Source organism: Ranitomeya variabilis, chromosome 2, assembly GCF_051348905.1.
Source record: "Ranitomeya variabilis isolate aRanVar5 chromosome 2, aRanVar5.hap1, whole genome shotgun sequence".
Lineage (NCBI taxonomy): Eukaryota > Metazoa > Chordata > Amphibia > Anura > Dendrobatidae > Ranitomeya > Ranitomeya variabilis.
In genome coordinates, this window is record NC_135233.1 from 451,337,732 (window position 1) to 451,349,809 (window position 12,078).

General features: G+C 44.5%; 1 protein-coding gene across 1 annotated transcript in view; it reads left to right on the plus strand.

Moving 5' to 3' along the window:
- The window catches only part of IRAG1 (inositol 1,4,5-triphosphate receptor associated 1), a 248,099-nt gene extending 239,505 nt beyond the window's left edge, over nt 1–8,594 (plus strand). The window contains exons 18-20 of the mRNA XM_077287276.1: nt 6,017–6,139; nt 6,462–6,590; nt 7,649–8,594. Of these exons, the coding sequence (XP_077143391.1) occupies nt 6,017–6,139; nt 6,462–6,590; nt 7,649–7,889 (493 nt within the window). The 3' untranslated portion in view covers nt 7,890–8,594. The remainder of the gene's footprint in view (nt 1–6,016; nt 6,140–6,461; nt 6,591–7,648) is intronic.
- The last annotated feature ends 3,484 nt before the right edge of the window (nt 8,595–12,078 follow it).

The following is a 12,078-nucleotide window of genomic DNA, read 5'->3' on the forward strand; positions in this document are numbered from 1 at the left end:
GTGTACAACCTCTTTTCCTGAACCAGCTCCCCCTGGTGGAGGTTGCACGATACCACACTGCAGCAGCACATTACATTATAGCAGACCAAAATACATTTAAAGGGGATTTTGCCATTTTTTTTTTCTCTGGTCATGGATCCGCTTTGCAACCTGGCGGATCAAGTGTCCAGTTTGACACAGATGGTGCGGGATTTTTTGGTGGAACATTGTGCACTTGTCACGTCTCATACCCTCTTACAAAAAGAACTGACGCAGACTGTTCAGACCATGCAGGGAACCACCCTCAATGCCGTTAGTCAACCTGGTGAGCCTGTAGATGTTGTTTTGAATTCTGCCGAACCCTTGGTTCAGCTTCCTGACACCTTTTCTGGTGATAAAGATAAATTTCGCTTGTTCAGGGAAAGCTGTAAGTTATTGTTTTCCCTTAGACGTGGATCGTCTGGGAATGAGACTCAGCGAGTAGGGATTATTATCTCCTTACTAAAGGCCCCGTCTCACTTAGCGACGCTAAAGCGATCCCGACAACGATACGACCTGTCAGGGATCGTTGCTGCGTCGCTATGTGGTAGCTGGTGAGATGTCAAACAGTGAGATCTTCCAACGATCGCAGCTGCGATCTCACTGTTTGACATCTCACCAGCGATCTGTAGCGACCTGTACAACGATGTCACATGGGAGCTATTATGACGATTCAGTGTCTGAGTCGTCAACGAGGTCGTTGGTAAGGTGTCAAACACAGCGATGTGTGCTACCCAGCGGGACCTCAACGATCAAAAAAAGGTCCAGGCCATTCCGACACGACCAGCGATCTCACAGCAGGGGCCTGGTCGCTGCTACGTGTCACACATAGCGAGATCGCTACTGAGGTCGCTGTTGCGTCACAAAACCCTTTAGGCAGGGTCCCCAATCTTGGGCTTTCTCACTGCTCCTGAACGGATGTCTGTAGATAGGTTCTTTGAGGCCCTAGGACTTATCTATGATGAACCGGACCGTGTCAGGTTGGCAGAGGACACTATTATGGGTCTGGTTCAGGGGGAACGCTCAGCCGAGTGGTACAGCACTGAGTTCCGCCGATGATCCACTGAGGTGTCCTGGGATAACTCCGCGCTTAGATGTCTGTTCAGGAGTGGACTGGCGGATTACCTGAAGGACGCTCTGGCCCTCCATCCACCTCCCAGCTTATTGGAGGAGACCATGACTCAGGCTATCCGCATGGATCGAAGGCTGAGGGAGAGAGGTATTGCTCAGCGAAAGGGTCCACTTTGTTCTGCTGGTCCTGTTGTTTCACCCCCGTCTGAACCTATGGAGGTGGGAGTCGCCAATCTCAAGGAGAAGGAGAGGAGAAGACGGTTTGAAGCAAAGTTGTGTTTTTACTGTGGAGATCCTGGACATTGGAAAAAAGACTGCTCCTCCTGTCCACCAACCTACAAACGTCTGAGTCCGGGTGATTGTCGTGGTAGTCACCCCGACTCTCAGGTACCTTTTTTTTCATTTTCAAAAATTTTGTTGGAAGTGGAACTTTGTTGTGGGAGTGGCTCCGTATCCACTTCTGCCTTCGTGGATTGTGGGTCGTCCATGAACTTTATTAACTCTGACTTGGTGTCCAGGTGTAAGTTAGGGATAATTAGGCTGGAGACTCCTATTCATGTTGTTGCCATTGACAAAACACCACTGGCTAAGAATGTCATCAAAATGGTTTCAGAAGAGTTTCTCCTTAAAGTGAGTGCCTTACACCAGGAACGCATTTCATGTTTCGTTATGGACAATCTGCCTGCGGGACTGGTATTGGGGCTTCCCTGGTTGCAATTACATAATCCTGTTATTAACTGGGAATCTTGGGACATTGTTAAATGGGGTCCCAATTGTTCTAAGAGATGTCTTGCTTCTGTATCTGTGTCATCCGTCAGTCTGGAGGGTATTCCGGAGTACCTGAAGGACTTTCAGGATGTGTTCTCCGAAAAAGAGGCTGAGGTTCTGCCACCACACCGCTCATTTGATTGTTCGGTTGATCTGGTTCCTGGTGCCAAATTGCCCAAAGCCCGTTTGTACAATCTTTCCGCCCCTGAGCGGGCTGTCATGAAGGAGTATATCTCCGAGAGTCTCCGCAAAGGGCACATTCAGCCATCTGACTCTCCTGTGGCTGCGGGGTTCTTTTTCGTGAAGAAAAAGGATGGTGGTTTACGCCCATGCCTCGATTTTCGAGAACTTAATAAAATCACCATAAGAAATACTTATCCTCTCCCACTGATACCCGATTTGTATAATCAATTGTCGGGGGCCAGGTGGTTCTCTACGTTGGACCTCAGAGGGGCATACAACCTAATCCGTATGCGGGAAGGGGATGAACGGAAAACTGCATTTCTCACCTCTGAAGGTTTGTTTGAAAATTTGGTTATGCCCTTTGGTCTGACTAACGCACCAGCTGTATTTCAGAATTTCATGAATCAAGTTTTCTCAGATTTTATTGGGCGCTTCATGGTAATTTATTTGGATGACATCCTCATATATTCTGCCGACAAACAGAGTCACATGGACCACCTCCGTGCAGTTCTTCTGAGGCTTAGGGAGAACTCACTATTTGCTAAACCAGAGAAGTGTTAATTTTTCGCTCAGGAATTGTCCTTTCTGGGGGTCATTTTGTCTGCTAAGGGGTTTCGTATGGACCCTAGGAAGGTACAGGCTATTGTGGATTGGGTGCAACCCAGAGATCTCAAGGGTCTTCAGCGTTTTCTGGGTTTCGCCAATTATTATAGGAAATTTATTAAGGGGTTTTCTCAGGTGGTCAAACCCCTCACAGATTTAACTTGTAAGGGGGCAGATCTCAAAAACTGGTCAGCTCCAGCTTTGGTGGCGTTTTCTTCTTTGAAGAATTGTTTCATGACTGCTCTTGTGCTGGTTCAACCTGATTTGTCTAAACCATTTATCGTAGAGGTGGACGCCTCGGAGGTGGGAGTGGGGGCTGTGTTATCCCAAGGACCCACCACGTTGACTAATTTAAGACCTTGTGCCTTCTTTCCGAGAAAATTTTCCTCTGCTGAGAGGAATTATGATGTGGGTAATCGGGAGCTGTTGGCCATTAAATTAGCGTTCGAAGAATGGAGGCATTTTTTGGAGGGGGCTGCCCATCATATTACTGTCATTACGGATCACAAGAATCTGTCTTACATTGAATCTGCCAAACGGTTGACCCCGAGACAAGCTAGGTGGTCACTTTTCTTTTCCCGATTTCAGTTTTCCATTACTTTCAGACCAGGGTCCAAGAATGTGAAGGCTGATGCTTTATCTCGTAGCCTGGACCCAGTTTCACCACCTGAACCTCCTTTCTCCATTCTTCAGCGCGGAGTGGTGGTGGCAGCGGTGTCCTCAGCATTGGAGCGAGAGATTCGTGAGGCCCAATCTCTTGCTCCTTCGTCTGTACCCGATGACAAGCTGTTTGTACCTATCCAGTATCGGTTAAGGGTGCTTCGGGAGTTCCATGATTCGGCTCTTAGTGGGCATCCTGGAATCTCAGCCACGCGTAAAGTCATCATTAGGCTGTTTTGGTGGCCTTCGTTGGCTTCTGACGTCATTGGATTTGTGTCTTCCTGTGAAACTTGTGCTCGTGCTAAATCCTCCGGTAGCCGGCTGGCCGGGGAATTGGTACCACTGCCAAATCCAGATAGACCGTGGACTCATCTGTCCATGGATTTTATCACTGATCTTCCCCACTCTAATGGCAGAACCGTGATCTGGGTTGTTGTTGATAGGTTCAGTAAGCAAGCGCATTTTGTACCTTTAGCGGGTCTCCCTAATGCTGAGACTCTATCAAAACTATTCATGGAGCATGTGGTCCGATTGCATGGTGTGCCTGTCAGTGTGGTGTCTGATAGAGGAGTGCAATTTGTGGCAAAATTCTGGAGGGCTTTTTGTAAAAGGCTGGGTATCACTCTGTCCTTTTCATCGGCCTACCATCCAGAGACCAACGGTCACACTGAAAGGACCAATCAGTCCTTGGAGCAGATATTGCGATGTCTTGCTACGTCCAGACAGGATGATTGGTGTTCTGCGGTACCCATGGCGGAATTTGCTTTTAATAATCGTGTCAATCAGTCCACTGGTACGTCCCCGTTTTTCTGCAACTATGGGTTTCACCCTCACTTTGGTGAGTTTTCCCGGCTGGATTCGGGGTGTCCAGGGGCTGATTCAGCCTTTCTGCGGTTAGGAGAGATCTGGAGGGAGGTTCAGAGAAACATGGGGGAGGCTCAGGGCAAGTATAAATTTTTTGCCGATAAACGACGTTCTGTGGGGCCGACTTACCAGCTGGTGGATAAGGTATGGTTATCCACTAAGAATATTAGATTGAGGATTCCCTCTGCTAAGTTGGGTCCCAAGTTTATTGGCCCTTATGAAATTTTGGAGATGCTTAATCCCGTGTCCTTCCGTCTGCGCTTGCCTCCATCATTGCGGATCCCCAATGTATTCCATAAGGCTTCTGAAGCCGTCTGTGCCTTCCTCAGGTGAGTCTCCCGCGCACCCTCCGCCTGTTGTGGTTGATGGCCAGACTGAGTATGAGGTGGAACGGGTGGTGGATTCTCGTGTGCTCTGCCGTTCACTACAGTACTTGGTCCATTGGAGGGGTTACGGTCCTGAGGACCGGTCGTGGGTGCCGGCGCATTCGGTCCATGCAGATTGGCTGGTCCGGGCCTTTCATGCTCATTATCCAGGGAAGCCTGGGGGTCCAGTGGCCCCCCATTGAGAGGGGGGTACTGTCATGATCCAGATCTGTGTTTATGTTCAGCTGTCTTGTCTCTGGACTGGTCATGTGGGAGTTAATTCCCTCTGCCTCACTTTAAAGCTGGCTGAGCTATTTAAGTCCTCTGCAGTCTGTGGCCCAGTGTCTGCTATAGTTCATGCTGCACGGCTTGAGCACCTGACCTGGTCACTAGTACTAGTGTTCCTTTTTGCCTCTGACTGCCTGTACCCGTTTATGACTTGTTCTGACCCTTGGCTTGTATCCCGACTTCGTCTTACGTCTCACGTTGTGTTACCACGTTCCCGGTAGGCTCTGACTTCTTGTTTGTGCCCGACCATTCTTCTGATTTCCCCTGTGTACTGCGTTTACCTCTATGTGTATGACCTTTGGCTTGTCTGACTTCTCTTGCATTACCTGTGACACCTGTGTTGTTGTTCAGTATTGCTGTGCTGTGTGTACAACCTCTTTTCCTGAACCAGCTCCCCCTGGTGGAGGTTGCACGATACCACACTGCAGCAGCACATTACACTTCTGCTTCAAATCCATGGGCGTCACTCGCAACGTTAGGCCCGTCACTACAATATGTCCTCCAGGTGCTTTTGATTATTATACTGGCACTAGCAGGGTCAAACTCCTGAACTGGTTAGAAGTACTTCACCATCGTATTAAACAGTGCAGTTTTTTCCTTGCAGGCAGTGCAAGTGTTAATCTGTTCAGTTGAAGCTCCTGGAGCTTTACTTCCTGGATTGTCTCAGCTGTTCTGTGTTGGCCGCTCCCTTCTCCTATATATGATTTCCTCTGGCATGCAGGAATTGCCAGTGTTGGTTCTTACTGCCTGATTTGGAGTTGGAGGTGAAGTTCGTACTTGGAGTGGGCATTTGGAGATTTGTTCGGTAGATTGCTGTTTGGAGTTTTTTGCGTGCACATCCCCATCCTCTCCTATTTGGTTTCTCCTTCCTTTAACTGCCTTGTGTTCCACTCTGTTGTTTGGTGAGTGTATTTTGTATGATTGTTATTTTCATTTATCCGTGTCTGTCTTCTCTTGTTTGTCTTATTAGTGTTATCCTATACACTTCAGTTTTCCACCTCCCTGGGTGGTAGGGGGAGATGGATCAGGGTTTATTTAGGAGCAGAACAAGGCATGAGAACCTAGGGTCTCTATGTTGAGGAGTAATCCAGGGGAACAGGGATAGACTAGGGCGCCCCTAATTCTAGGGACCTGGTTCACGTCCAAAGTCCCAAGGCACTACGTGACATAATGTTATTTTTTTTCCATTTTTCAAGTGGGAAGCCTAGCTTGGATACAGACGGTTGTGAGATGCAAGTGTCTGGGTTGGTACCGAACTGCTCAGAAGACATCAGTGCTGAAGTTAAAGCCAAGATTGAAGAGGAGGCTTATAACAAGGGGTAGAGATCACCTGCCAAAATTAGCAAGTATATCACTTATACAAGAAAATAATAACAGGAAATTCCCTTAACCTGGAATCTGATAATCCACAAAGAGAAATGATCCTAATTGTGGCCTTCTGTTTCCTTACAAGTGAGGTTTACTTACTATTTTATGACCTTCTCATTAGCCACAGTTTTTGACAATGCGTCATTTTTCAGGCCCCACAACAGGTGCTACCTGATTGCCTGCCGCTCGAAACACCACTGCCTGTATTATTAGTGTTCAGTCATGAAACCGAAAGGATATACAGCTTATCACATTTTTCTCTGTATCTTTAAGGTATCAAGAAGGTTTGAAGAAGGTTCAGTGTTTTCCAGAATTCAAGGAAGAAGATGAGGAAAAGTTAAGTGAGAGTCCAGTGGAGTATGAAGAAGAGGAGAAGGAGGAATTCACCAAACTGAAGAGCAGGTGAGCTGACACCAACACTTCTATCTGCTCTCGGAGCCCCTACACTCGTAAATCTGACCCTAACAAATCCCTACTGAACTTGTATCTTCCGGCTGATTGATCTTGATGACCTATAAATGGACAACTTACAGAATTCACACACAATGGGGCAGATATATCAAGACTGATGTTTAAGTCACCAGCCTTAAAAAATGATCATTTGAGTAAACTGGGCCAAATGTACTAAATGATGTGTTGCAGCTCATTGCTTGATGCAATTTTAGACTCGTAAAGTAAGAAAATATGATCTACCTCTCCTAGGAGCAGGTGCCAAAATTATGCCAACATTTGCAACATTTCCTGACGTGAAGTTTAAAAATCCTGTTTAAAACTTGTTGATCCCATATGATGTACCATTCACATAACTTTGGTGACCATGGTACAGTACACAAATAGAAAACTTTGCAAACTTTGATTTTTTTTCACTTGTTTTTGCACAATGGACCACTGTTTCTGTAGCAAACACCACATCATTTGAGGAAGGAACCAATCTGGATCTGAAATGCGTTGTTTCTGTAATACAATAAATTAATTTCTTATTCTATTATTTCCTTGGTTAAGCCCATACAGTTCCCAGTGAATCCCGCAATGTGCCATTTACTAGGCTGTGTGTTGTTTCAAAAAATCAGTATTTTATCAGCAGAAGATTATCACTATAGGACTGTGTCTCATGCCTCCTTAGCATCCCGATCTGTGTAACCCCGCCCACACCACTGATTAGCAGCTTTCTGATTATGCACAGTGTACACAGAAAGCTGCCAATTAATGTTGTGGGTGGGGTTATACAGGGCTCAGCTTTCAGAGCTCTGCTAGATCTGCAACCGAGAAAACAGTGATTGTATAAAAATTACAGCATGCAGACCAGTAAGTGATACCTCGCTGGAATCAGGCTCTCAGCCCCTACGTCATGCTGCTCTAAGATTACATAAGAAAACATGCTGACAAATTCCATTTAAATGCAGACACCACATCAAAAATCAAATATTAATCTGATATTCATATTTTTTCTCCAATTCCAGTAAAATTGAAGAATGCATTGACTACTTGCACATGCTGTATCCCAAGTTAATGGACCACTGGAGCGTCTTCTCCATCGTGGCGGCCGGGATTGTCCTCCTGACCGTCTTGTTAAGTATTTATAATTCCTTCACTTCATGCACTGAAATCCCGGACGGCGGCCACGGGAAAGCCACGTGCTCTGTACCCCAGAGATATTCCTGGTGGACCTCAGGGTCTCAGCACAAGCAGCGCAGGCAGTAGAAGACAGAGTTCCGCACTGTGGTGGTCTCAGCTCACTCTGGGGAACCTCTATCAAGATGATGATGGTTAAGACTTGTATGATGGGACAATTATGATGGAACTCTGCGGAAACAGAAATTGGACATTAATGGGGGCCAAGTCCAAGAGGTCCAAGATGATCCCAGGCTTCATCACTAAGGCAGTTACGTAGTGACCCAATATTTTTGTAGAGGATGATTTCTCGATGAGCACAACTCTAAGAGGGGTTGTCATAGTGCTCCCTACCAGTCTTCATGGTGGGTGCAAAGATTTTTGCAGTGTAAAATTTTAGAAGAAACATCTGTTTTTGAGGCATTAGAGAAAATCCAGGTTCATCAGCTCCAGATTGACCCGCAAGTATCAAGAATGTTACAATGTTCTTACATAGGATTACAGAACGTTCTACCAGGTTCCACCATGACATAGGGGGAATTTAATTTAACATAATATCATTCTACAGTCTGGCACGTGACAGTTTTCATGTTATTATAGTCTATGGAGTTGATTACGCACAAAATTTGTAAAAATCAATTCTGTGTATAACAATGATTTCATTCCACAATCATCCAGGAGGCTGAGATATCAGATGTTCATCCGGATCTTCACTGCTGCGTCAGACATCTTACTTGAAAGACAGAGGGAAGCTCTGATTATTAGTAGGAATTTTCTCTGAGCTCTGTATGGTCGAATAAAAAAAAAAACATTTTATTAATCCTGCAGACCACCTAAATCATAGACAGGAGGTCTTATTACTTGTATTTTAGTGGTAGAAGATCGACAACTGAATCGGCTTTGAGGACCCCTACAAATAACTCCACATTTCTAAACTTTGAGGGCCTATGAAAGGGAATTAATAGATTGGGAAGATAAGTGATGTGATGATACTCACTCCTGAATGTGTAGTGTTACCCTTTAAGGACATTATAAAGATAACATCAGCAGTTAGTTTACTCTAAAATATAAATCAATCAACAAACAAATACATTTTGGGACAAATCAAGCCAGACACGTCACTCGAATCAAGCATCACCAAGCTACGACTTGCCTACTTTGGACACATCATACGGAGAGAGCAATCACTGGAGAAGGAGATCATGGTCAGAAGAATAGAATGAGCAAGGTGAAGAGGTAGAACAGCAACCCGATGACTTGATACTATTAAGATAATGGCGTTGAAGACCTTGGTGGACGTATCTAGGCTTGCACAAGATCGATCTTCCTACAGATTGTTGATCCATGAAGTCGCCATGGCTCGAGATTGAGCTGAAGGCTGTTTAAAAAAAGAATATAAAAATGGATCCAAGTGGTACCGCCAAGGGGTCTGGTGCAAGCCACTGGGAACTTATGTATATGAAAAACTGGATGGGACTGAAATGAAGCGCCAGACAAGCAGGGCTTCACATAATTGTATCTGATATTGCAGTTCTCTTACCTAGCAACTAACTTCAGGTCAGAGTCTTTACAAACCTCCTCCTAGTAGAGATGGGCATATCAGGTCGTAGAACCCTGGTTCAGCTGCCAGGTCAGTATTTTGCCGTCACTGGATGGGGCTCTAAAAAACGGTTCCTACCTGCCGGCATCCTCAGTTAATCTTAGGACTAAACCAAGGACAAATGGAGTTAAAGTCCATAAATGTGTTTTTATTAATTATAAAATGGCATCCATAGCCAAAATGACATACAAAAAATTCATAAACCAAGTATATATAAGACATAAATCGAAAAAAAGGAGGGTAAATAGTAGCAAAAGATGGAAAAAGACACTGTATGGGCACCCCTGAAAACACATTTACTATCAATAAAGTGCACAGTGCAAAAATAAACAGTGACCTGGGAAAGGAATCAAAAATCTAAGGATCCATAATAAATCTGTACAATAGGCATTTAATAAAACAACACCAAGCCCTGCGCACAGGCTAAATGTCAGAAGTCCAAAGTAAATCCTATAAAGTTCAAGCCCAATTAGGGCAAAGATACTATAAATAGACCCTATTGATCCTTACCCAGGTACTGGTGATCAGGAGAAACCCGCACAGTGGCCCCAACGCGCGTTTCGCGTCAGCTTCGTCAGGGGGCAGTCAGTGGCCCCCTGACGAAGCTGACGCGAAACGCGCGTTGGGGCCACTGTGCGGGTTTCTCCTGATCACCAGTACCTGGGTAAGGATCAATAGGGTCTATTTATAGTATCTTTGCCCTAATTGGGCTTGAACTTTATAGGATTTACTTTGGACTTCTGACATTTAGCCTGTGCGCAGGGCTTGGTGTTGTTTTATTAAATGCCTATTGTACAGATTTATTATGGATCCTTAGATTTTTGATTCCTTTCCCAGGTCACTGTTTATTTTTGCACTGTGCACTTTATTGATAGTAAATGTGTTTTCAGGGGTGCCCATACAGTGTCTTTTTCCATCTTTTGCTACTATTTACCCTCCTTTTTTTCGATTTATGTCTTATATATACTTGGTTTATGAATTTTTTGTATGTCATTTTGGCTATGGATGCCATTTTATAATTAATAAAAACACATTTATGGACTTTAACTCCATTTGTCCTTGGTTTATTGCTATGTGAGGAGTGTCCATTCTGATTGAGTGCATATATCTATCTCCCTTAGTGGCTCTCCCATTTGGGGTCGAGCATGGTGTGGATATTAGGTACAGTATCTTCTGATTTGATTTTTTCTGTCTAACCTTAGGACTAGCTGCAAAATGCCATGGTTGTGGATGCACACACAACGTCATACCAGGCCGACTAATCAAAAGAGGATTCCGGCAAGTAGAAGAGGGTTTCGTAGGCCACAAAATGCTTACTTGGCCACTGGACATGGGCCTGTGAAACAATTTGCTCATTTCTACCTCCTAACCCATCATTGGTCTAGATCCCATTGTTACAGCCCTACAGAAGGACACACTATGGCCATGGACATCATAAAGTCTGCAGTCACCAACCTAAACAACCCGGGATGATGGACTCTTGTTGCCATTGCTGTGTACTGTAAACGGACAGGAACACTTGACTTGTCAACTAGTTTTCTATACTTGATGTTTCTTATAGAAATATTATTTCCATGTGCAAACAAAACCTGTTCGCTTAAGGCTGTGTTCACACAGAGGTTTTTTTAGGAGTTGTTTTTTTTTATTATAGGAAATCCACTTTGCTTTTCATATGAGGAGTTTTTTTTAGCATTTTTTATTTTTGCCTGAAGAGATTTTTGAAAAACACCTGGTGGAAAAAAAACCTGCATGTCCATTTTTTGGTTCCTGATCCTGACGGAATTCCCTTCAAAAGGATTTGAGATGCGTGTTCAATCAAATGGCTATAAAAAGCCATTCCTGGGACGGGAGGGAACAATTCCAAAACCTACAACTTCCTCCAAAACAGAAAGTTAATTGAAGCAGTTTCCACTGGAAAAACCCATAATTTGTAAATGTCTCAAAAAACTCTCAACAAAGCCTAAAAAGGCAGAAGCAGGAAAGATTGTGAGAGATTCTCTAATATAATTATAAGACACAATGAAACTCCAGACCAGTAAATGGGACACACAATATAGAAAGGTAGGACTATGGGGGAGCAGACAAAGGTATCCAGAACATCACAGCCATATACTTTACACGTCATATCACCCTCTGCAGTCAGTAGAACTGGACATGATTCAGGGAATGTTTATCTAGGAAACATTGTTCATGGAGGAAATATTCTGTTGTTTCTTATTGGAAACCATCAGCAAGCTTGTCGGCAGCCACCACACTAACAGTTGGCTGAGCTTTTAAAAATGAAAGGTGAAGATAATTGTACTCACATCAAAGTCTCTTGTAAAGATGCAAATCATCAGAGACAGTGCAGACACTGAACTAGCAGGGAATCTTGGAAGAAATCAGCTCTAAAGCCAGAAGAGTAATGCTATCTATGTGCAAAGTAACTCCGCCAGCAGAATAGAGAGTGCAGCTCTGGTGTATAATACAAGATGTAACTCAGGATCAGCAATGTAATGTATGTACACAGTGACTGCACCAGCAGAATAGTGAGTGCAGCTCTGGAGTATAATACAGCATGTAACTCAGGATCAGCAATGGGGTCTAAGGGGTAACGTTTCTCCTTATGGAGAGTGACATACCATCTCTGGCTTGTCAAGGTAAGGAGGCTTATTTGCCGTACAATGCTCCTCTGGGAAT